This window comes from Chenopodium quinoa, unplaced genomic scaffold (genome assembly GCF_001683475.1).
Source record: "Chenopodium quinoa cultivar QQ74 unplaced genomic scaffold, ASM168347v1, whole genome shotgun sequence".
NCBI lineage: Eukaryota > Viridiplantae > Streptophyta > Magnoliopsida > Caryophyllales > Amaranthaceae > Chenopodium > Chenopodium quinoa.
In genome coordinates, this window is record NW_018744718.1 from 2,475,657 (window position 1) to 2,500,206 (window position 24,550).

General features: G+C 35.5%; 3 protein-coding genes and 1 pseudogene across 3 annotated transcripts; all 4 read left to right on the forward strand.

Moving 5' to 3' along the window:
- Positions 1-3,040: 3,040 nt before the first annotated feature.
- Positions 3,041-6,635, forward strand: LOC110703115. Its single transcript, XM_021880867.1, has 5 exons — positions 3,041-4,931; positions 5,084-5,252; positions 5,341-5,664; positions 5,800-5,854; positions 5,943-6,635. The coding sequence occupies exons 1-5, from the start codon at positions 3,041-3,043 to the stop codon at positions 6,633-6,635; spliced, it is 3,132 nt and encodes a 1,043-aa protein (XP_021736559.1).
- Positions 6,636-16,459: 9,824 nt separating this feature from the next.
- LOC110703116 lies at positions 16,460-18,447 on the forward strand (annotated as a pseudogene).
- Positions 18,448-21,676: 3,229 nt separating this feature from the next.
- Positions 21,677-24,092, forward strand: LOC110703364 (cytosolic sulfotransferase 15-like). The gene has a single exon (XM_021881162.1). The coding sequence runs from the start codon at positions 21,767-21,769 to the stop codon at positions 22,715-22,717; it is 951 nt and encodes a 316-aa protein (XP_021736854.1). The 5' UTR covers positions 21,677-21,766; the 3' UTR covers positions 22,718-24,092.
- LOC110703117 lies at positions 23,442-24,044 on the forward strand. The gene is made up of 2 exons (XM_021880868.1): positions 23,442-23,946; positions 24,025-24,044. Exons 1-2 carry the CDS (start codon positions 23,442-23,444, stop codon positions 24,042-24,044), a joined length of 525 nt encoding a protein of 174 aa, XP_021736560.1.
- Positions 24,093-24,550: the final 458 nt, after the last annotated feature.

Sequence of the window (24,550 nt, forward strand, 5' to 3'; positions counted from 1 at the left end):
ACACCTCAGGGTCATATAATGAAGTTTGAAACCATAAATGACCATTATATGTTGTCATGAATGTTCGTGGTAGGGTTGAGTTAATGAAATAAGTGTAAGTTGTAAACCGGTAAATTGACCGTTAAAATGCAAATTGGATGGTTCCACCTACCTGATTGGACTATTGGAGGGTAATAGGAACCATGGTAAACATTTCAGCAATTTTTATTTTTGCGCGAAAAAAAGTCAAAAAAATCAAAAATTGAAGGCTAATATCCACGTTTTTTGAGAAATTTTTGAGGTTTCGGGACCTGGTGTCGAAAAGCTTTGAGATTTTACGGGATACATCTCGAGGTCATATAATACTATTTTAAACCATAAATGATCATTATATGTTGTCATAAATGTTCGTGGTAGGCTTGAGTTAATGAAATTGGTTCAAGTTGTAAACCGGTAAATTCACCATTTAAAGGAAAATAGGATGTTTTCACCCACCTAATTGGACTCCCGGTGGGCATAGGGACCATGGTAAACTATTCGACAATTTTTTATTTACAGGCGAAAAAAAAGTCAAAGAATTCCAAAATTTAAGGCTAATATCCACGCTTTTTTAGAAATTTTTAAGGTTTCGAGGGCCGGTGTCGAAATTCCTTGAGATTTTAGGGGATGCATCTCGGGGTCATATTATGCCGTTTGGAACCATAAATGATCATTATTATATGTTGTCATAAATGTTCGTGGTAGGCTTGAGTTAATGAAATAGGTGTAAGTTGTAAACCGGTAAATTGGTCGTTTAAAGGCAAATTGGATGGTTCCACCCATCCAATTGGACTCGGGATGGTATTAGGGACCAAGGTAAAAATTTCGGCAATTTTTATTAACAGGCGAAAAAATGTCAAAAAATTCCAAAATTGAAGGCTAATTATCTACACTTTTTGAGATATTTTGGAGATTTCAGGGCCCGGTATCGAAAGTCATTAAATTCTAAGGGATATATCTCGGAATCATATAACGCCATTCGGAACCACTACTAGAAATGGGCCAAATTCCGACGGAATTATGCCGACGGACATGATTTTCCGTCGCAAATCCTATAATCAACGACGGATTTAAGTTTGACGCTAATTTCGGTCGGAAAACATAGTTTCCGACGGAAATTTCCTCGCAAAGTTTCCGACCGAATTTAATTCGGTCGGAAAATATAGTTTCCGACGGAATATTCCGTCCTAAATTTATTTACGACGGAATATTCCGTCGGAAACTATGTTTTCCGACCGAATTAATTTCGTCGGAAAATTAATTAGACAAAAGTCAAGGGTTTTGATGTTGGTGTCCATTTGCTACGAATTCGAAAGAAAGAGAGAGGAAGAAACAGAGAGGAACGAAAGAAAGAAGAAAGAAAGATCCGCCGCCGTCGAAGAGTCAACGTCGCCCAGCCGTTCGCCGCAGTCGGAGATCCGTCTTCCGTTGGTCGACCCGCCCTTCCGTTGGTCGGACGCCGGTAAGTGTAGGTTTTGTTTTTTTTTTTTTAAAAAAAATATATAAACACGCCTCCAATACAATTAACCACCGTCTGCAACAGCCACCACTGCGCCGGTCAGAGGTCCCGCGTCGCCCAACCACGCTGTTCTCCGCCGCCGGTAAGTGTAGGTTTTGTGTTTTGTTTTTTTTTTTAATTTTATTTTTAAATTTTAGTCTGACAAATCCTTTGAACAGCCACCACCGTCGGCGCCTTTACAAGCAGCCACTACCGCCGGTTCCTCCTCCATTATTGTCCTCGCTCCGACCAGAACCACCACCATCTTCACCACCCGCCGTTCTACAGCCGGTAATTGTAAATTTATTATATATATATATATTATTTTTTAAAAAATAATTGTACCTTTATTATAAAAATTGACATATTAATTTTTACTATTTGTAGGATTTGAGCATTTACTTGTTTTGAATCTCAATAAATAGTGCAGATCTTGAGGTTAGTGACATGAAATTTTTAAAAATTCTTAGTTTAGTTTATTTTGTGATAATTTTAAGTTACTTTAGTTTGATTTATTTTATTATAATAATGGTTGATATGTTAGTTTAATTTGGCTTATCATAATAATGTAAGACATGACATGTGAAATTATAATAATGTAGGGGCTTATCATAATAATGTATGACATGATATGTTAGTTTAGGTTGGTATTTTATTATAATAATGTACGGGATTATATGTTAGTTTATATTGATTTTGTTTAGTATAATGATGTATGTTAGCTTAGTTTAATTTGTGATAATTTTATAATGTATATTAGTTTTGTTTTATGTAATGTAATGTTCACTAGTTTTGTTTAGTTAATGTAATGATTAATAATTTTTTGTATCAATTTAATTATGAATATAAATTGTTTACATATGATTATTTATATTAATTAAATGATGATTATGATATATTTGGTTTACTTATAATTATTAATTTAATTTAATTAATTGTGTTCTTTACTTTATAATGGTTGTGTTATTTGCTTGAAATATTTTAAAATGAGCGTGTTATAATGATGGATGTGTTATAATGAATGTGTTATAACAATGGATGTGTTTTTGGCTTTATATACTTTCGAATGAATCATTTGCATAATCATTTGCCTAGATACCCGTTCAAGTCATACTCATTAGGAGTATGTCTTGAATAGTCCCCGGTTGGGACTGTCCTAAGACGTTTATTCTCACTTAGGTGGTGAATGTATGCCTTGTTATTGATTCTAGGGATTATCCTGCTTTGTCATTTCTCTACAATGTTCTCTGGGTACATATGACGGGTTATCTAATACCCTTGATCGTGTACTTGGAGAACTTAAGGGAAATGCTACCGGATTTTCCATAGAATTGAAAACCTAGCATACATTCGCTAGTGAGATTAAATATCCAAGGATGGGTTAGGTTGGAGTGATAAGGACCTTTGGACATCATTTAAAATATTATTTGCATATTCATAACATTTTTATGGATAATGAATATTCAATACGCATTGTGACTAATGTAATTATACATATTTGTGAGTTGTGTAGAAGTTGTAATCATGAAACGAACAGAACGTAGCTGGATGTATGAAAGGAAGGTTGGACATTCTATTAATCCGGATTTTGTGAAAGGGGTAGATGAATTCCTTAAATACGTGGAAGATCATCCCGAGAGCAGCAACCCGAATGAAGTTAGGTGTCCATGTTTTAAATGTAAGAACAAGCGGCTATGGGATGCGAAAACGGTTAAAATTCATTTGTACCGCAAGGGTTTTGTGCCTAACTACTATGAGTGGATGTGTCATGGGGAAGGGTTTCCGGGAGTTCCTGAAGGGCCGTCAAATGAATATCGTGAAATGGTTTTCGATGCTTTTGGTCATAATGAAGATCAAGGGCATTCTGAAGAGGCAGAGGAGGAGCCTAATGCACAAGCTAAGCATTTCTTAGACTTTTTAAAAGCTTCCGAACAACCATTATACGAAGGGAGTTCGTTGTCTGTCTTAGAGATGGCTGCCCGAATTACTAGTCTTAAGTGCGAGTATAATTTGCCCCATAGATGTGTTCATGGGTTTGCTTCTTTGGTCAATGAGGCTATTCCTAACAACAACCATATGGCCGATACATTCTATGAGGTGAAGAAGATTGTAAAGGGGCTGGAGTTGCCTCATGAAAAGATTCATGCATGCCCGAAAGGATGTATGCTATTTTGGAAGGATGATGTTCAGCTATCTTCATGTCGGGTGTGTGGTAGCGACCGATACAAGAAGACTTCCAAAGGTAGCTTAGTGCCTTTGAATGTTTTAATTTACTTTCCGATCACACCGAGATTGCAAAGGCTCTATGCAACCAAGAACATTTCGGAGGAAATGACATGGCATTCGAAAAATCCTCGAGTTCAAGGCACAATGGCGCACCCTAGTGATAGTGAAGCTTGGAAACACCTTGACAATTGCTTCCCAGAATTTTCCAATGAGCCTCATAATGTTCGACTTGGCTTGTGTACAGATGGTTTTGCTCCTCATGGTAAGTTTGGGGGACAATATTCTTGTTGGCCTGTCATATTGACCCCTTATAACTTGCCTCCCTCAATGTGTATGAAAAGAAAATTCATGTTTCTTTCATTGCTTGTTCCTGGTCCTAAGAACCCTAAGGGCAATTTGAATGTGTATATGCAACCGCTGGTAGAAGAGTTGAAGCATTTATGGGAAGTTGGCGCAAATACTTATGACATTTCAAGGAAACAAAATTTTAATCTTCGAGCAGCCATCCTGTGGACCATTAGTGACTTCCCAGCTTACGGTATGTTGTCTGGTTGGACCACAGTGGGTAAGAAGGCTTGTCCTTATTGTATGGATAAAAGCAAAGCATTTTGTCTTGAACATGGTGGCAAAGTTTCTTGGTTTGATTGCCATTGCCAATTTCTTCCAACAGAACACCCTTTTCGAAAAAGCAAAACTGCATTTTGTAAAAATAAAGTCGAAAAAGGTTCACCGCCACACATCATGTCAGGTGAGGAATTGTGGGAATGTGTGAGACAACTTCCAAAGGCAACTGATGGACCGGAGACATTGAAACACCTAAAAAAAGCAAAAAAGGGGTGGTTCAAGCAAAGCTCGTTGTGGGAACTTCCTTATTGGAAGCATTTGCTCATCCGTCACAACTTGGATTTCATGCACATTGAAAAGAACTTCTTTGCTCAGCTAATCCACACCATAATGGATGTGAAAAAGCATACATGTGACACGCCATCGGCTCGAAATGACATTGCCAAATATTGTAAACGGCCACAACTTCATATGGATGAAGATGATAGAGGAAAAGAGTTTATGCCAAAAGCCCCATTCGCTCTTGACAAGGCTCAAAGAAAAGTGTTGTGTGAATGGGTTAAACAATTGTGTTTTCCAGATGGATATGCCTTTAATTTGAGCAGATGCGTAGATTTACAAGCCTGTAAGCTTCATGGAATGAAAGCCACGACTGTCACGTGTTCATGGAGAGGTTGTTGCCCACTGCTTTGAGGGAATTGCTCCCTACCCATATTTGGAATGCGGTTACAGAGATCAGTCAATTCTTCCGTGATTTGTGTTGTTACACAATCACAGTTAGTGACATGGAGCGATTAGAGAAAAACATAGCTGAAATCCTTTGCAAGCTTGAGAAGGTTTTCCCTCCTTCATTCTTCAACTCTATGGAGCATTTACCTATTCATTTTTCATATGAGGGCAAGTTATGTGGTCCTGTTCAATATAGATGGATGTATCCCTTCGAAAGGTAAATCAAAGTCCCATTAAATTCTTTCATACAAACCCTTCATAGTCATGACCTATTTACGCAATTAATTATACTATTTTAAATGCAGGTTCCTTAATCACTTGAAACGTAAAATTGGGAACAAGGCACGAGTTGAAGGTTCAATATGCAATGCTTATCTCACCGAAGAGATAGCAAACTTTTGCTCAAATTACTTCCAGGCGTCAGTTGACACAAAAACTCGGGATCTTGGTCGAAATGTGAATGTAGACGTGGAATCCACATTGGAGAACGCTGACTTACCGGAGTTGTTCTCGGAGGATAGCGGTCGTGTCTCATCTGAGGGTAAAACCCGGTACTTAGATGAAAAGGAACTCGAGTGTGCTCATTTGTTCGTTTTACGAAACTGCGGCATTCTTGGTGAATACGAAAGGTATACGTGGTCAGGATTGAAATTTTTTCATAGTTTTGAAGAATTAAATCGGTTGAATTACTAATTTTATCTCGTGTCATTGACCTAATAGGAAGTTTGAGGACTACGTTCTTAGTACCCGGCCTTTTTGCGTAGAGAGGAAGTCATGGAGAAATGTGACATCGAATTCTCTGATTGGTTTCACCATAAGGTGATAGAATTGTTCTATCTGTTCTTTAAATATGACTTTCAGATATTGCAATTCTCTGTAATTAATTCTTCTATTCTGACGTAAATAGGTGGTTGAAGAGAAACCAAATTCGGATGTCCTCCAAGCTTTGTGCATGCGTCCTTTCAAGCGTGTTCGAACTTGGAAGGGGATTTTTGTTGGTGGATTTAATTTCCATACACATTCCTATGGTAAACACAAGTCTACGATGAATTACGGTGTTTGTGTGTCTAGTGAGGACGGTGGAGAGTACTTTGGCATTCTAGACGATATAATTGAACTTGTCTACACTGGTCCAATTAAAGAGTATAAGACTATACTCTTTAAGTGTAGTTGGATGGATTGTGGTAGGGGTATGAACATACATGAACAGTATAAGCTTGTTGAAGTGAATCATACTAAGAAATACCCCAAGTATGATCCCTTCGTATTATCTTATCAAGTGACCCAAGTGTACTACACATCCTACCCTAGCCTAAAACGGGATCGAGTTCTATGGTGGTTTGTGTTTAAAACACAAGCAAGGTCAGTGGTTGATGCTCCAGTAGACCTTCAGTTTTTGCAGGCACCGTCCCCAGAAGTATATGCAACGCTTTGTCCACCGAATGACATTCCTGACTACGACCTAGTTGAGGATGACGACGAAGACGATGATGACGACTTAATAATCTCAAGTGAATCAGATGATGAATCCAGCGTCGACTCTAGTGACAGTGACGAGGATACTGACATCGATGTGTTTTTAGATGATAGTAGTGATTAAACATGGGCACGGGTCGTGCCCGTGCCGCCGCGGGCCGTGCCTGGCCGTGCCGGGGTGGGGGCCGTGTCATGTCGTGCCGTGCCATGCCTGAATTTGGCACACCCCAGCCTGCGGCACGGCACGGCCCACGTGCCTTGCGGGCCGTGCCGTGCCGGGCCGCGGGCCAAACTGTGCCAGCTTATTTTTTTTTTTATTTTTTTTAATAAATGAAAAAAAAACGAATTAAACGATATATATATTTTTAGTACAACTTAATATATGTGATTAATTTATGTTTATGTTAAATGTTAATGTTAATATATTTTGTTTTCATTTTTTGAACAACTTTATTTTAATTTAGGTTATATAAATTATTTATCTAATTAATAATTATGTTTAAGTTTATTTAAACAAATAAAAACAATTTTATTAATTTAGCAAAAAACAACAATGCATATAATAAAAAAAAATACGAGTGCGATAATCCGAAAACACAAAAAATTGAAGAATAACTTATTTTATTATATGACGGTAGCCGGTACGAATGTACGATAATTCAATAATACAAAATAAGTAATGATAATTAAAAATCGTACAAGTTTATGAATATTGAATAACTTCATTTATTATACGGAATACGAAGTTCGATAATACAAAAAGAATACAATAGTGTATAATGTAAATATGTAATCATGTAATTATTATTGGTCGTCTTCGTCTTCGCCTTCGTCTTCATCTTCGTCTTCGTGAGGTTCAAGTTCATCCGCCAATTGAGTTGATTGAGAAGTATGAGAACTAAAAGAAGTAGACATTCCTTCATCGTCATCGTTTTGTGCATAAGTACGATCTTGAGAACGAGTTTCGGCATCCAACCAATCCTTGAAGCAAACACACATTTCAAGTGTTTCGGGTTTTAGTCTTGTTCTTCTATCGTCTAAAACTCGTCCCGACGCACTAAAAGCTCTTTCGGAGGCAACGGAGGAGACTTGGATTGCAAAAATATCACGAGCCATTGCCGACAAAATTGGATGTTTCACGGTTTGTGATTTCCACCAATCGAGGATGTCGAGGCTAAACTTCTCTTCATCGTCCATGCCTTTCATGAAGTCGTAACTTAAGTACATTTGCAACTCCGAAACATCGCTTTGTGTTCTCTTACTTGATGATGATTCCGTACCTGAAAACTTGGACATCATGTTAGCAGCTTGTGCAAATAAACCTTTGGCCCGTTTACTTACATTTTTGGATGTTTGAGAAGGGGAAAATCGAGACACGGTTCCATATTTACTTTCATAGGTGGAGTATAAAGAAAAAAAATCATTTGTCACCTTAGTTTTAAAAGCTTCAACATCATCTTCAAAATTCATGTTACTATAATAAATATCAATTAATAAAAAGGTGCCATCATATTTTTGCCTAGGATCTAAAATAGAAGCAAAAATATAAATCATAGGAATATCGGTGTAATATTTACGCCATTTTTCCTCCATGGATGGAAGATATCCACGATAAACATGTTGAGATCGGTGTTCCGCAAAAAGTTGTGCAAGTAAACATGCATTACTAAGAAAACAATGAGAACAAGGATTATATACAGAAGAAAAACAATGTGTCATACCATATAGTAATTGTAAAAACTGCATATATTTTTTACAATTAACCCAATCATCTTCTAGTAAAGCATTTTGTGGAAATTTCATATTATAAAAAAGTGTTAAATGAACCTTGTACTCAATTGCCCGACTCAACATTTCATAGGTGGAGTTCCACCTAGTTGGACAATCCGGTGCTATTTTTATGGTTTTTATCCGTTGTTTCCTGCAAAAACCTTTCCATTCTTGATATCTCATGTTAGAGCTATTAATAGACATAATAGCATTCCTTATTTTGTGATAAAATGGACCAATTGCTTGTGTTCCATCCTTCACACACAAGTTAAGAACATGACAATTGCATCTAACATGAAGTGCATCTCCATCTAATATAACATCGGTCAATTGGTTTTTGACCAAATTCGCACTATATGTCATAGAAGTTGCATTATCGAAAGTCATTGACATGATTTTATCCCTAAGACTATATGCATCAATGGCTTCCATTAAATGATGTGAAATGTTAAGACCGGTATGAGGGTATTCAAGCATTTTGAAATGAATGATGCGTTTTTGTAACATCCACTCATTATCTAACCAATGACAAGTAACACATAAATAGTGGAGTCCGTAACCACCATCCCATGCATCGGCGGTTAAAGAAACTTTAATAGGAAGATTAGCTAATTCATTTACTAATTTCAATTTGTACTCTAGATAACTCTTCATGGCAGCAGATCGAACGGTTTTTCGGGAGATTTTTTTGTGTTTTGGTTGTAGTGCTTGGTTAACATAGTTGTTGAAGGCATCATTTTCGGCGAAAAGAAAAGGTTGTTCCGCATGTACAATCATTCTCCCAAGTTCATCCCTATCTCTCTCGTAATTGTAAATGAAGCCTTGTGGATGGAATTGAGAAATTTTGGGTTGGGTTGGATCACTAGATGGTCCACCACATTTTTTTGTATGTCTATTAAGGTGTCCCGTCCCTCCCTTGGTATCGGCCGAGAAAATTTTACCACAAGTCCGACACTTGGCCTTTTGTCCATTTTTACTTAATTGATAATGTGACCAAACTTCACTCTTTCTTTTGGTTTGAGCAAAATCCTCTTCAGTACACCACTCTAATATGTTAGGATTTTGGGTGTTGGGCATTTGGGTGGATGGTTCATTCGACCCGCAGGCTTGTGTTTGGCTACCTTGGGAAGGAAGAGGAAAAGGAAATTCATGTTGTTGAAATTGGCTTTGTTGAAATTGGGTCCAAGGAGCCATATCATCCATTTGTTCTTGCCCTCTCGTGTTTTGGGATGAAAGAAAGGGGTGGAAGTGTTTGGAAAGGGCATGTTAGGGGAGGGAAAGGGCATGTTAGGGGGGGCATAGGTATTGAAGTGTTTGGATTTGGTGATTCCCTACGTTTTGACTTGGCTTTTCTAGAGGAGGAGGAAGCGTTCGGGTTTGATGCCATGATTAATTAATAATAATAACAATAAAAGTAACAATAACAATAATAATAATAATACAAATAACAATAACAATAATAATAACAATAAAAGTAACAATAACAATAATAATAATAATAATACAAATAACAATAACAATAACAATAATAATAACAATTCACAACAATAATAATAACAATTCACAATAATAATAATAACAATAACAATAAGAATTAGTAAGTAGTTTTTATATAAATTAAATTTTTAAAAATAATTATAATAATAGTAGATTACTTGGATCAATGAGATCCCAGGTAGGAGAGGTTAGGAGCGACGTTGTCCAGAGCCCAAGTCCCGCCTTAGACAGATTTCAACAATCCAAATAACCCACAATTAAAATAGAAAGTAGTTTTTATATAATTAAGTAGTTCCAACTTCCAAGAATACAATAATAATAATAATAATAATAATAATAATAATAATAATAATAATAATAATAATAATAATAATAATAATAATAATAATAATAATAATACTAATACTAATAATAATACTAATAATAATAATAATAATAATAATAATAATAATAATAATAATAATAACAATAATAATAATAATAATAATAATAATAATAATAATAACAAGATTAACAACTAACAATAACAAATTAAAATAAAGTAGAGTTAGATCTTACAATGACGCTTCAATGCTTTCCCAAATTTATAATTTCCCGAACTTATAATTTCCCGAATTTATAATTTCCCGAATGTAAATATAACAAATTTTTTTTTTTGGTAGTAGACTAATAAAGGTAATAATAGTAAAAATGTAAAATTTATAAGAGAGTAGGAATTTTTTTTTTCACAAAAGAGAGCAAGATTGTAGAATTTGTAGGAACTTGAGAATTGAGAATTTGGGAGTAAGAAAATTAGAGAATAAGAGAGAAGAGATGAGTTGATGAATTGTGAAAATTTTGGAGGAAAATATGAGGTATTTATAGGGAATTTGGGTGGGAAAAGGGGTGGAAAACTAGCCGTTTATAGCTGTTGGAAAACGGCCATAAACGGCTAGTTTTCCAACGGTATGGCACGGGCCGTGCCTTGCGGGCTCGTGCCGTGCCGTGTCGTGCCCGGCCGTGCCACGTGCCGTGCCGCCGGGTCGTGCCAGCGTGCCGGCCCACGTGCCAGCCACCGTGTCGCCCGGCGTGCCACGTGCCGTGCCCGTGCCAAATCCCACAATTTTGTTCACGGCACGACCCACAGGTGGGCCGCCGTGCCGTGCCGTGCTGGGCCGTGCCGGTGTCGTGCCGGGCCCGTGCCCATGTTTAGTAGTGATAATACCAGTAGTGATAGTAGCGATGAAAGCCACGAGTAGGAAAATGTGGTTGTTATTATAAAATAAATAGGATGCATTTGCTTGTACTTTGAATGTAATTGTCGGTTTAATTTGATTGTTATTGTAAAACCAATTATGGAGTTGGTCGTTCTATTTTATTACTTTTACATCTCATTGTACTACTAATTTTTGTAATGTTAATAATATCATAGCATGTTACTAACGTTTTTTTCAGGTTGCAATGGTGGGAGGGAAAAAAGGAGAAACGTCGAAGAGTAGAAAAGGAAAGGAGAAAAGACAGGTTTTGATATATGATGATGATGAGGAAATGGAGGATGCGGAGGACGCGGAAGATTTGGGTGACGACGAGGATCCTCAAACACAGATGCAGATTGAGCATCATGAGCAACAGCTTCAGGCGTAACAGCTTCAGGGGCAACATGCCTCGCAGTCTTCTCAGAGGGCGGTACTAGACCCTGCCACGTGCTGGTATATATTTAGTTGTTATTTCAATCCCTTTGTATCCATATTTTATATCATGACCTATGGAATACTCTAACATGAACTACTTATTTTCTTTTTGATCTTGATGTACGTTAAAATAGGTTTGATGATAAAGCCGTGGTAAAGGCCATCTCTGGTACCCTAACAGGCTACTATCAAAAGCCTTGGAGGAATTACGGAGAAGTTGATGCTAAAACAAAGGAGCATTGGTGGAACTTGTTTTGTGTATGTCATTTTATACTTACAACTATGTATTACTAATTGCGAAGTTTGAGATTTGGTTGTTAACTTTAAATGTTTGTCAATTGCAGAAGCAATGCACATGGGAACCCGAGTTGGAGGACCATGTGAAGACAACCTTCGAATCCAAGTTCGCATATCGGTTGAAGGACATGTTTCACACAATCACACACAAGATGAAAGGTCAGAAGCCGGGCTGGCTTATTGATGAAGTCCACCGGAAGATGATGAACATTGTTGCCAATGATGATACGTACAAGAAACGGTCCGAACAAAATAAGAAGAATAGAAGAGGCGGATCAGTGGACAATGTGGTTGAACCAACCCACTACCAGGGTTCAATTTCAGTTGTACAACATGCAAAAAGGATGGTTAGTTTCTTTATAAGGCATGTAAATAGGTAACAATTGTGGTTCACATTGGAATGACAAGTTTTATTTGTTTTTGTGCATGAAGGCGGCGAAAAACAAAGGGCAGTTACCTACTGCACATGAGATTTTCATGAAGACGCACTTCAAGGAGATCCTGGGAAAGGAATGGTGCCTGCCAATGTCAAATCCAAAAACATAGCGGTAACAATTTTAATATAATTTTGTATGGTTTACTTATTATGTTGGCTTAAACTTAGAAATATGCTTCTTTTATGTGATTTAAACCCATAATATGTTATAAGTATGTAAATATGAGATGGTTTGACAAAGAATGAGTTAAAAGTAAAGAAATATAGAAAATAGGCATGTAAGAAGCCATAAAGGCTTGAAATGACTTTATTTTGAGTATAAAGACCCTTAAACTTAGAAATATGCTTCTTTTATGTGATTTAAACCCATAATATGTTATAAGTATGTAAATATGAAATGGTTTGACAAAGAATGAGTTAAAAAGTAAAGAAATATAGAAAATAGGCATGTAAGAAGCCATAAAGGCTTGAAATGGCTTCATTTTGAGTATATAAACCCTTAAACTTAGAAATATGCTTTTTTATGTGATTTAAACCCATAATATGTATAAGTATGTAAATATGAGATGGTTTGACAAATAATGAGTTAAAAAGTAAAGAAATATAGAAAATAGGCATGTAAGAAGCCATAAAGGCTTGAAATGGCTTCATTTTGAGTATATAAACCCTTAAACTTAGAAATATGCTTCTTTTATGTGATTTAAATTCATAATATGTTATAAGTATGTAAATATGAGATGGTTTGACAAAGAATGAGTTATAAAGTAAAGAAATGTTGGAAATAGGCATGTAAGAAGCCATAAAGGCTTGAAATGACTTCATTTTGAGTATAAAGACCCTTAAACTTAGAAATATGGTTCTTTTATTGTTGATTGATTCCATTTTCACTTATATGTTGCTTTACTTGTAACTGATGTTGTTGCTAAATTATTAAAACCATATATAATTGTATAATGTATTTCTTGTAGGAGTCCTACCAGAAGAAGGTTGAAGAAGCCACCACCCAAGGGATTAAAAAGTGTCCCAATGAGTTGTATTGGGAGACTGTGGGTGGTCGCAACAAGAAGGGTCGAGTGGGGGGACTTGGCGAAAGCGCATCGCTGTACTATGGCGAACGGATGGGTCGGGTGTCTACGTCTTCACAACAGTACACACCATCCGTTGTTTCTCAGATGCAGGATCAGATGGAGCACAGGGTCGAGGCTCTTCGTAGTGAGATCCACAGTGAACTCCGGAGTGAAATACGGAGTGAACTTCGGAGTGAAATGGAAGTTGAGATGCAAGCTCAAATTCGAGCTGAAGTGGCCCAAATGGAGAGGAGAGCCGAGGAGAGGTGGAATGACTTCATAAGTCGATTCGGCAACAACGCCGAAGGATGTTCCACCATTCAGCCTCAGCGTCGAGACCCTAGGGATGATTCGGGTAGTGGAGGAGCAAGCCAGGGTACCCCTGCAGTTTTTTAGCTTAGCTTAGGTTTGTGTAGTATGGACAAGAACTTAATTTGATCGATTTTATGTAGCGTTTGATTATGTTCCTGCTTTTGTAGAACTTACTATATATTTTGTAGCTTTTGGATATATATAGCTTTTGAGAAAATAATATTTATTAATATTTTCGCAATTTGATAATAGTTTTAATTATCACAGGTATTTGGTGCAGGAACATACGCAATTATAATAATATTTGTTAATATTTTTGTTAGAAAAGAAAAGCAATTTGCGACGGAATTATATTGGTCGGAAGCACTTCATTTGCGACGGAAAACTGGAGTTAAATCCGTCGGAACTCACCTCCCTTTCCGACAGCATATTCGGTCGTAAACCAGCGACGGAATAAATTTCGTCGCAAAATACACTACCAGCGACGGAAATATTCGGTCGGAAAATAATGTTTGCGACGGAAATATCCGTCGTTGTAAACAGCACACCGGAAAATTCCGTCGCAAAGTAGCGACGGACTAAACCAAAAAGTCAATATGTTCTGCGATGGATTAAAATCGGTCGTAAAATCCGTCGGAAAACACCTTTCCGACGGAATATTCCTCGAAAATTCATGAATTTCCTACCAAAGGTTTTACGACGGAATTCCGTCGCAACCATGATTTGCGACGGATTTAGAGCCTTCAGCGACGGAAAATTTCGATCGGAAACAGGCCATTTTCTTGTTGTGAACCATATATGATCATTACTTGTTGTTATAGATGTTTGTGGTAGGCTTGAGTTAATGAAATTGGTGCAAGTTGTAAACTGGTAAATTGGTCGTTTAGAGGCAAATTGGTGGTTCCACCCACCCAATTGGAATACCGGAGGGTATTAGTAACCATGGTAAAAATTTCGGAAATTTTTATTTTCGGGCGAAAAAAAAAGTTAAAAAAAATCCAAAATTGAAGGCTAATATCCACGCTTTTTGAGAAATTTTGGAGGTTTTAGGGCCCGGTGTCGAAAAGTCCTTAAATTCTAAGGGATATATCTTGGGGTCATATAATGTCGTTTGGAATCATATATGATCATTATATGTTGTCATAAATGTTCGTGGTAGGCTTGAATTAATGAAATTGGTGCAAGTTGTAAATCGGTAAATATGTCGTTTTAAGGCAAATTGGATGTTTCCACCCAACCAATTGGACTCCCAGAGGTTATTGGGGAACATGGTTAACTTTTCGGCAATTTTTATTTTCGGGCCAAAAATAAAGTTAAAAAAATTCCAAAATTGAAGGCTATATCCACACTTTTTGAGAAATTTTGGAGGTTTTACGGCCCGGTGTCGAAAAGTCCTTAAATTCTAAGGGATATATCTCGGGGTCATATAATGTCGTTTAGAACCATATATGATCATTATTTATTGTTATAGATGTTCATGGTTGGCTTGAGTTAATGAAATCGGTGCAAGTTGTAAACCGGTAAATTGGTCGTTTAACGGAAAATTGGATGATTCCACCCACCCAATTGGACTCCTGGGGGGTATTAGGGACCATGTTAAACATTTCGGCAATTTTTATTTCCAGGCGAAAAAAAAGTAAAAAAATATTCCAAAATTGAAATCCACGCTTTTTAAGAAATTAGGGATGTTTCGAGGCCCAGTGTCGAAAAGTTTTGAGATTTTAGGGGATACATATCGGGGTCATATAATCCCGTTTGGAACCATATATGATCATTATATGTTGTCATAAATGTTCGTAGTAGGCTTGAATTAATTAAATTGGTGCAAGTTGTAAACCGGTAAATTGGTCGTTTAAAGGCAAATAGGATGGTTCCACTCACCCAATTGGTCTCCCAGAGGGTATTAGGGACCAATGTAAACATTTCGGCAATTTTTATTTCCGGGCGAAAAAAAGTCAAAAAATTCCAAAATTATTAGTTATTACATGCATACTATATATATAAATTAAAGAAGATAAGTGAGTCTTGGGATAATGTGTGAATCCGGAGAAAGTCTTGTATAAATTTAAATAATAAAAAAATTAGTGGAAAGTTGATGTGATAGATAGAGTCTGGAGAATAAGCCTTGGTTTAGATATCCGAAATATCATAAACAATATCCGAATCCGATATGAAAATTTTGGATAGCTTATATCCAAAATCATTTGGATCGCTTCGAATATCCATTATTCAATATTAATTAAAATTGATTATGATTATTTTCTTATTATATTAATTTTATTGCTTTTTAATCTCTAAGTTTTACAATCTATTTTAACAAAATAAAAGAAAATATATTAAGAATATTATAATGAGTTAATAACACAGGGTCACTTTCATATATATGGACATTTTAAAAAATTTATAACTTCATATATTTCACTATTTTAGCCTTTATTTTTCCTGATATCGATTTAGATATCTAATATCCAATATCTGAAACTTTTGGATATGTTTCGAATAAAGGATAACCAAAATCTTGAAAATCAATATCCAAATCTGCATATGATAACCAATTCAAAATAAAACTCAGATCGGATATCTAAAAATATGGATGGATTGCTGGTCAAATTCACAGATAGTTTTGTAGCTGTCTAGTTGTGAGTTGAGAAAATCATTAGGTACTCTCATTTCTTGGGTACATAATAGATGCTTTGACTATGTATCATATCAGAAATAGCTAACCAAAATTATTATATTTCATGATACATAATTACTAATTAGTATGACTATCGTACCTAACGTTATCTTTCATGATATCGTACCTAACGTTATCTTTCATGTCCCACCTTCAAATTTATCAATAAATGGTAAGTGTACAATAATGTTAGCTCTTAGTAAAGGCAAGACTTGTTCTTAATATATACACCACTTCCTTAAGTTCCTTTCATTGTGATTTTCATGTTTTCTTGATCTTTCTTTATCGCTTCTACTTTTACTCCATATCATTTTAGTAAGCAATAATGAACTCCTCTAGCCTCATACACGTACCGAAAACGGAAGCCAAGCTAACACAACTAAAGAGCTCCCTCCAACAAGAGATATGGTTCAATGGCAACCCAATGTACCTATACCAAGGATTTTGGACTCAAAAGTTGGAATCCTTGGTTGCTTTTCAAAACCATTTTGAAGCTCATGATGCTGATATCTTTGTTACAAGTGCTCGAAAAGCTGGTACAACTTGGCTCAAGGCTCTTGTGTATGCCATTTGCAACCGTGCAAATCACCCACCTTTAGAAAGCCCCTTACTCGTTCATAACCCTCATGAGTTAGTCACTCAGTTAGAGTCCAACACCTATTTTAAATCGAAGTGTCCGGATCTTAGTAGCCTTAAGTCTCCTAGACTTTTTGGTACCCATGTTCCTTATCCTTCATTGCCTAGTTCGATCAAGGACACTAATTGCAAAATCATTTACATTTCTAGAAAACCATTCGACACCGGATCTTTTACCAAAACAGCTAGTTTGACAAAAGTATTTACCAAAACGGCTAATTATAAATTTTAATTCTCAAACTAGCTAATTTATTAACTTGGAAGGAATTTACTTATTTCTTATTTCCTTTGAACTGGTTTGGTTCACTTTTTTTTTTAACTTTTTTTTAATTACTTAGGGATTTTTTTAAGTTGGAAAATTTAAGCAATATACAAAACTATGAACAACGTAACAGTCGCAGACTCGCAGAACCAAATTTCGATAAAAAAAATTAATTAATTAAAAGCACTAATTTTTCATCTATATCAATCACAAAAATTTGGAATTTCAAGTAGCATTGTTCTATCAAGACTACCGCAAATTTATACGACAATAAGAGATTTTAAGGTATTGTTCATCTTTTTTCATGTCTATTAATTGTATAGTCTTTGTTAATGTCGGCTAGTATGAATATTTTTTTGTTTAATGTGTATGATAAATCAAACTTACATATATATATTTCTATGTTTATGTGTTAAAAAAAAATAGTTGCATTTTTTTTTTCTTTTGTTGATTGGAAGTTTGGATCATTTTTTTGAGTGGTTGTTTATGTTGTGTAACTTTTTAAAAAATTGAGAATTGCTGCATACGTATTATGTTGATTGTTATTGTTCAAATTAATGGGATATTTTAAACTATTGCCTTAGAATTTAAATAAAACCAAAAAAAAAAAAAAAAAAAAAAAACTAAAACTAATTTTTTTTAAATAAAACCAAAAAAAACATAAAGTGAACTGAACGGGTTCAAAGAAATATAAAAATAAATAATATCCTTTCAAATCAATAAATAATTAAATTTAGCTAGTTTAGGAATTAAATTTTATAATTAGCCATTTTGGTAAATACTTTTGTCAAATGAGTCATTTTGGTAAAAGATCCTTCGACACCTTAGTGTCATCATTTTTGTTTTATCAAAATGTGGATGATAATAAGACTCTAAGGCCAGAGTTATTAGGTCAATATTTCGATATGTTTTGTGAGGGGAGAATTTCGTTTGGTCCTTTTGAGGATCATGTGTTGGGATACTGGAAGCAGAGCTTAGAGCGGCCACATAAGGTGTTGTTTATTAAGTACGAAGATTTGAAGGCGGATCCTAAACCTCACTTGAAGAAAGTGGGGGAGTTTGTAGGATGCCCGTTTTCGAAAGAAGAAGAGATGGGAGGTGTTATTGATGGCATTGTCAAGTTGTGTAGCTTAGAGAAGCTAAAAGACGTCGCTGCAACGTCGAATAAGATTGCTAGGGTTTATCCTTCAACTCAAAATGAGAAGTTCTTCCGAAAAGGGCTGTTGGAGATTGGGTTAATTATTTGAGCCCATCTATGGTTGAGAGAGACTTGAGAAGCTCATGCAAGAGAAATTTAGTGGTTCTGGCCTAATGTAAGATTGCTTGTTTTTATTTCCTCTGTTATAAATGAATTATTGTTTGTTTTAGTCCTACATGTCCCTAGAATCCTCTTTCATTAAAACTCTTTATAAATTAAAGTTAGACCATCTCCAATGGTGAGACTCAAATTTGAGTATTAAAATACAAAGTGAGTTGTTTTTTTACTTTCAATGGTACCGTACTTACTTCTCAATTTCGCAACTCATGTGAAGCCTAATTTCCCGATGGTGAAACTCTCTCAAAAATATACAAATGTATCTTTCAATTTATAGCTCACCAAATTCATTTCTTTTTTTAATTTCAAATATTATAAGATTAAAAAAAAGGTAAAACTTAAATAAATTACAAAATATATTAGAATATTGACAAGGGACCCACACTTTTTGTCAAATGAGACTCAATGTTGAGTATCTAAACTTAGCAAATTCTTTTGGAGTTGCTAAGTTTAGATACCAACTTATTGGTATACATTGCAAAAAATATTCTCTCTCTCCTAAAAATACTCAATTGAGTCTCACCATTGGAGAGGGTTTAAAGAAGATTGTTGAGGCAATTTTTTAAAGGACGTAAGGATTGATGGCAATGGGTCTAGCCGTCTAGGACTTGACCTATACCCTCTTAGAATCGACCCTATCATAGGGTTTGGGTCCTAAAATTTTAGACCCAATGGAACTGGATGGATCGGATTTGAATTTAACTTTAATGGATAAGGTTTGAATCCGAGTCTAAAAGGTTTAGACCCATATGATTTGGGTTTCTTATATTATAGAATCTTGATGATGAAATAGATGACGAAATGGAATTTAATAGTAGGGATGGAAATTTAATCCGAGTTGATTCGAATCCGATCCGATCCAAAGGAAAAAATCCGATTCGAATCCGTTTAAAATAAGTCCGAATCCGAATCCGATAAAATAGATCCGAATCCGAATAGGAGGTGGATCGGACTTGGACCTTACGCAAAGTCCGACAGAGTCCGATCCGAGTCCGAATCCGATAGTATAAGCATATGCTCTATAATTTGGGACAATTATTTGCTTGTTTTGTAGCAAAATTTTGTTATGTAACTTAGTTTATAATCTAAATATGTTATGTTTATACTTTAATTGGTATGACAATACAAGCAATTATAGGTATATGACATTACAAAAAATAAAAATAAAAAAAAATATTCAGATCATTCGGAGGTCCGTATAAATGGACCGGATTCGGATCCGAAAATTATGAGTCGGATCGGGTTCGGACTCGGATTTTTCAGATTCGGACTCAGATTCGGATCCGAGTCCATGGTTCGTTTACTAAACGGATCGGATTCAAATTTAGCCACATCCGACCCGAATCCGATCCGTTTTCATTCCTATTTAATAGTGCTATCATATGAAATGGAGGACTTAATGCACCAAAGAAGACTTGCTGCATGCTACAACTTTGTTTTTAAGAATTTTTTCTATTTAAAATATGTGGATTGCTTATGAACTAGTTTCTCCGTTCTTTTTTACTTGACCCACTTTGACTTTTACACTATTCACCACCTCTCTTTTGACTGTTTTTGGTGAATGATATGTAAGGAAAATTATATTCATATGATATCTTTTTTAATTGGTCTCAATAAGTACTATCGTAATATACAAATTTTATAATTTTTACTTAAAAAGAATTAAATTTATTGATCGCTAAAGTTTGCATTGGCAAGCGTGATAAAAGAAACAGGTCAAGTAAAAAAAACAGAAGAAGTAGTAGTTTAGTACAGTAGTATCAAGATTATTTAATGTATCTAAATTTATAGTAGTCACACTATCGTAATAGGTTAGTTTAAATATTTTAATAAATATGTGTAGTATAATAAAACTATAGTTAGACTCATTTTGGACCCAATTTAGACACACTAGACATGTGGATTTGGGTCTGAGTCTAATTGTTTTAGACAGTAGGTTTGGATCACCTCCAAAAATCTGGGTCTGGACCAGATCCGGCCTATTGTCATGCAATAGTGTAATGCCTTTTTTGACATATATTACCTCCGTTACAGGTTATGTGCAACGATTAGATATTTTTTCTCTCTACTTTATGTCAAATCGTTGCACATAACCTGTAATGGGGGTAGTATGTTTTTCATTAATGGTGCCCTAGGCTACTTTAAACACTTTTAATTGATTAAGCAAGCTCATTCTTTGTATATATTTATTTAATCAATAACTATATACTAAAAGACACACCAGCAATGACACGTGTCAGTTTCTGATGTGTCCTTAGTATTTTTTTAAAAAAAATATATTTAATAGAAAATTTATTTCAGGAAATTATTTGTAAAATTTAATTACTACTCCGTATATTAATAGAAATGTATTTGCCTTTTTTTAATATTCACATTCAATTAACTAATTAATATGGAAAATAGAATAGCAAAATATAATCTTTGTAAATATTTTCAAAAAATACAATCTTCTACTATAAGTTTTTATGTGGCAAACATAATATCCGTTTCAAGGATACAATTGAGATAGACAAAAATTAATGACTAAAAACGAGATATTACAATATATGATCACTAATAAATATATACGTACATGATTTTTTTTGTCAATAACCGTGCATGGTACGGGACCTAACCTAGTTATCCATAAAATCTTGACATTTTAGGCTTGCTTGTAAATTCAAAATTGTATGTTTTTGAATACTTTTGCTCTTTAATACCCTAAAGTGTCCCCAAAATTTCGTGTCATTATGTTTTTTTTTTCTTTACTAGAAAATACTTTAATTTTATATTTTAAAACTTTATTAAATGTTTATATTTATTTTTCCTTTGTCATATAAAATGCCTCTACTTTTACTAATTATACACTCTATCCATTACCTGGCTAAGTGCTAATTAAAAAGAATAATGTTGAGGTATAAAATTAATGTCGGACACTATATTATGGCCTATGGGACATAGTAACAATTAATTTGTCTACCGTTACGGACTACTAGAGGTAAATCAATCACGCAAGAATACATCAATAAATAAACTAACAACATGAAATTTTTTAATATTTATTTTTTTTCAGCTGCTTCACGAGGGTCTGATTAAGTAATACTACAATTAACAAGACATCATACCCACGTCCCACTCCACGACGGTCCATCCGTCCATGCATGACTTTTTGTCATTAGTAATCTTTTTATATCATTGCACAAAATCGATCATTGTAATTATATATTAAAGTACTCTTAAAAAAGAAATCAATCAATAATGTCATTTAATTAGTCCATGCTCTCTTTATATCAATATCATAGCTCCTGTATTTGCAATTGTGTATTTCATTTAAGCAATGGAAACCATTATTTCAACAAACACAGAAAAACTGAAAAACTCCCTACCAAAAGAGTTGTGGTTCGATGGTTATCCCTTGTACTTCTACCAAGGGTTTTGGGCTCCAACACTTGAATGCATAACTTCCTTTCAAAACCATTTTGAAGCTCAAGACACTGATATCTTCGCAACCAGCTTTCGCAAAGTAGGCACAACTTGGCTCAAATCCTTGGTGTTTGCCATTTGTGACCGCGCAAATCACCCACCTTCAAAGAGCCCCTTACTCACTCATAACCCTCATGAGTTAGTCCCCCAATTCGAGTCCAATATTTATGCTAAATCAAAGAGTCCAAATCTTAGCACCATTAAGTCTCCTAGGCTTTTTGGTACACACATCCCATTTTCATCCTTGCCAAGTTCAATCAAGGGCGACTCAAAGAGCAAGATCATATATATCTTTAGAAACCCATTTGACACTTTTGTGTCCTCTTGGTTGTTTTATCAAAAAGTGGATAATCACAAGGCTAATATGACGCCTAACATGTTTAACCAATTTTTTGACATGTTTTGTGAAGGGAAAGTTCCTTTTGGACCGTACCCTAATCATGCATTAGGGTATTGGAGGGAGAGCCTCAAGAGGCCGGAGAAGGTGTTGTTTATTAAGTACGAAGATTTGAAGGCAGATCCTAAACCTCAATTGAAAATAATTGCGGAATTTATAGGATTCCCATTTTCAAATCAAGAGGAGCAAGGAGGTGTCATTGATGATATTGTCAAGTTATGCAGCATTGATAATATGAAAAAGGTCGCGGTAGATAGTGAACAAGTTTATCCTCTTATTCAAAATGATATTTTCTTCCGTAAAGGGGTGGTAGGAGATTGGACTAATCATTTGACTCCATCCATGGTGGACAAGCTTGGGAAGATTATGGAAGGAAAATTCTACGATACCGGTTTAACATATATGTAAGAATGATTGTCATCATTACCTTAACTAAAATGTGCTTTAATTTGTATTTGCTTTGTGGTAAAATAATCGATCACATATGATGGGTGATCTACGCTTGTATTTATTTCTATTCTTAAATATGTTTCCTAGCGCTTGGTACCAAGTGTAAGGGAACAAGCTTGGAACGGCTTAGGGATATCCCCAACCCCCTTATTTGTATTGCCAAGTAGTTTATATTGTCTGTAACCCGAATCCCCTTTTAGCTTTTGTATTAGTTTGATTAAGAGGTTTAAATTTGCTCGTTATTGTCTAATGTTAGTTGAGAGCTAGCCTTCTTTTGACCGTTGTCAACAATAAATAAAAAAATAAAAAAATAAAAAAAAAAAAACTTCTTTTATTATTAGAGGCTAAGATCCATGATTACTTGATATAATTGATCTGGTATAAATTTATTAATTTTCTAATTACAGCTTTTGATTGAGGTGACCTTATAACGATGATTATTAGCAAAGCCGAGATCATAGACGCACACAAAAGTTTCATAACCAAACAAACCCAAAATTGGCTGCCTAATTGCCTATAAAACGCCTCACAGCCCAATATAAAACCCAAACCACAATATCACTTATCCTTTTCCCGAACATTCCACCAAAAATAGAAATTCCTGAAAACAAATCCTTCTAAATTTCCCAAATCAAACACCTCTCAAATCTCAATCAAACCCTAATTCTCTCTCATCGCAAAAATGGAGGTCACCGGAGAAAACCTCACCCTTCTCCAGAAAATCCGGCCACCAAATCTCGAAGACGCCGGCTTAGAAGACTGCGCATTACCTCCAGATTTGATCAAAGAAGCTTTTCTCAAAGCAGCCTCCGCCGTTGGCTCACGCGCCGCCTCTGTTTTCGCCGTCGATGATGACGAGATCGACGGCGGATGTGTGAGTGATCCTTGGATTGAAAAACACGCGCCGTCGGATGCATTGGTGGGGGTTGAACCTGAGAAATCGCCTCCGGGAGCATGCGCCGCCGGGAAGGGTGGCGCGTTGGTCGGAGATGGTGAGGCGGCGGGTGATGTGGTGGTTGTCGGAGAGAAAAATGGGGAGGAGGTGGAGGGTGAGGTGGTGAATGCTGGCGGTAATGACGGTGGCCAAGGCGGGGATTGTGTTGATGGGTTAAGGGGATTGGAGATTAAGGGGAAGAAAGAAGATGACGAAGAAGAACAAGATGAGAAGAAACTTACTTTAGTTGAGGGTTTTTTTTTTAATACTTGAAAAATACTCCTTAAAAGTTTTAAGGTTTTTGTATTATTTAGTTTTTTTTATGTTGTAGTTTCTGTTAATATAGAATAAATGTTGTAAAATGTGAGCTTAATGAAATGGTATTTGATTCTGTTTTTACTTGGATGTTTTTATAATGTGGTTGATGATACAAAAAAAATTAAGATTAGTGTTGAGAGGAGTGCATACTCTGTTATTAGCGTGGTAGCAAAATTACTAAAGAATACAAGCTTTGTGGCCATCTACTTAAGATGAACGCTGAATTAAATGGAAAATTTTAACCAAATATCGATATCTTGGATGGCAAAAGTTGTAAGGATACGAAAATCCGAGGAAGTTTTAAGAACCTTAAAAGAATAGAATCTCCAAACAAAGTATAGAAGCCTCAATTCGGTCTAAACATATCAAAGCTAAAGGATGGAAATCTGATCATTTTTCTGCTGACTTTGACTTGGAGAAATTGAAGCTTCCCCGGGGCATTGGGATAATGTTCGATAGGCGGTGCGGTATTTCGGGCTCACGGCTCAGCTAGTGATAACAAAGGATTTGCCCATGCTCAACTCGTACACAAATTTGCC

Excerpts from the sequence above, each read along its gene's own strand:
- LOC110703117 (XM_021880868.1), top strand. The coding sequence starts at position 23,442 with ATGGAGGTCACCGGAGAAAACCTCACCCTTCTCCAGAAAATCCGGCCA. Across the intron at positions 23,947-24,024 it reads GAAACTTACTTTAGTTGAGG|TTTCTGTTAATATAGAATAA; the intron begins GTTTTTTTTTTA and ends TTTATGTTGTAG.
- LOC110703364 (XM_021881162.1), top strand. The coding sequence starts at position 21,767 with ATGGAAACCATTATTTCAACAAACACAGAAAAACTGAAAAACTCCCTA.
- LOC110703115 (XM_021880867.1), top strand. The coding sequence starts at position 3,041 with ATGAAACGAACAGAACGTAGCTGGATGTATGAAAGGAAGGTTGGACAT. Across the intron at positions 5,253-5,340 it reads TGGATGTATCCCTTCGAAAG|GTTCCTTAATCACTTGAAAC; the intron begins GTAAATCAAAGT and ends TTTTAAATGCAG. Across the intron at positions 5,665-5,799 it reads ATTCTTGGTGAATACGAAAG|AGAGGAAGTCATGGAGAAAT; the intron begins GTATACGTGGTC and ends CTTTTTGCGTAG.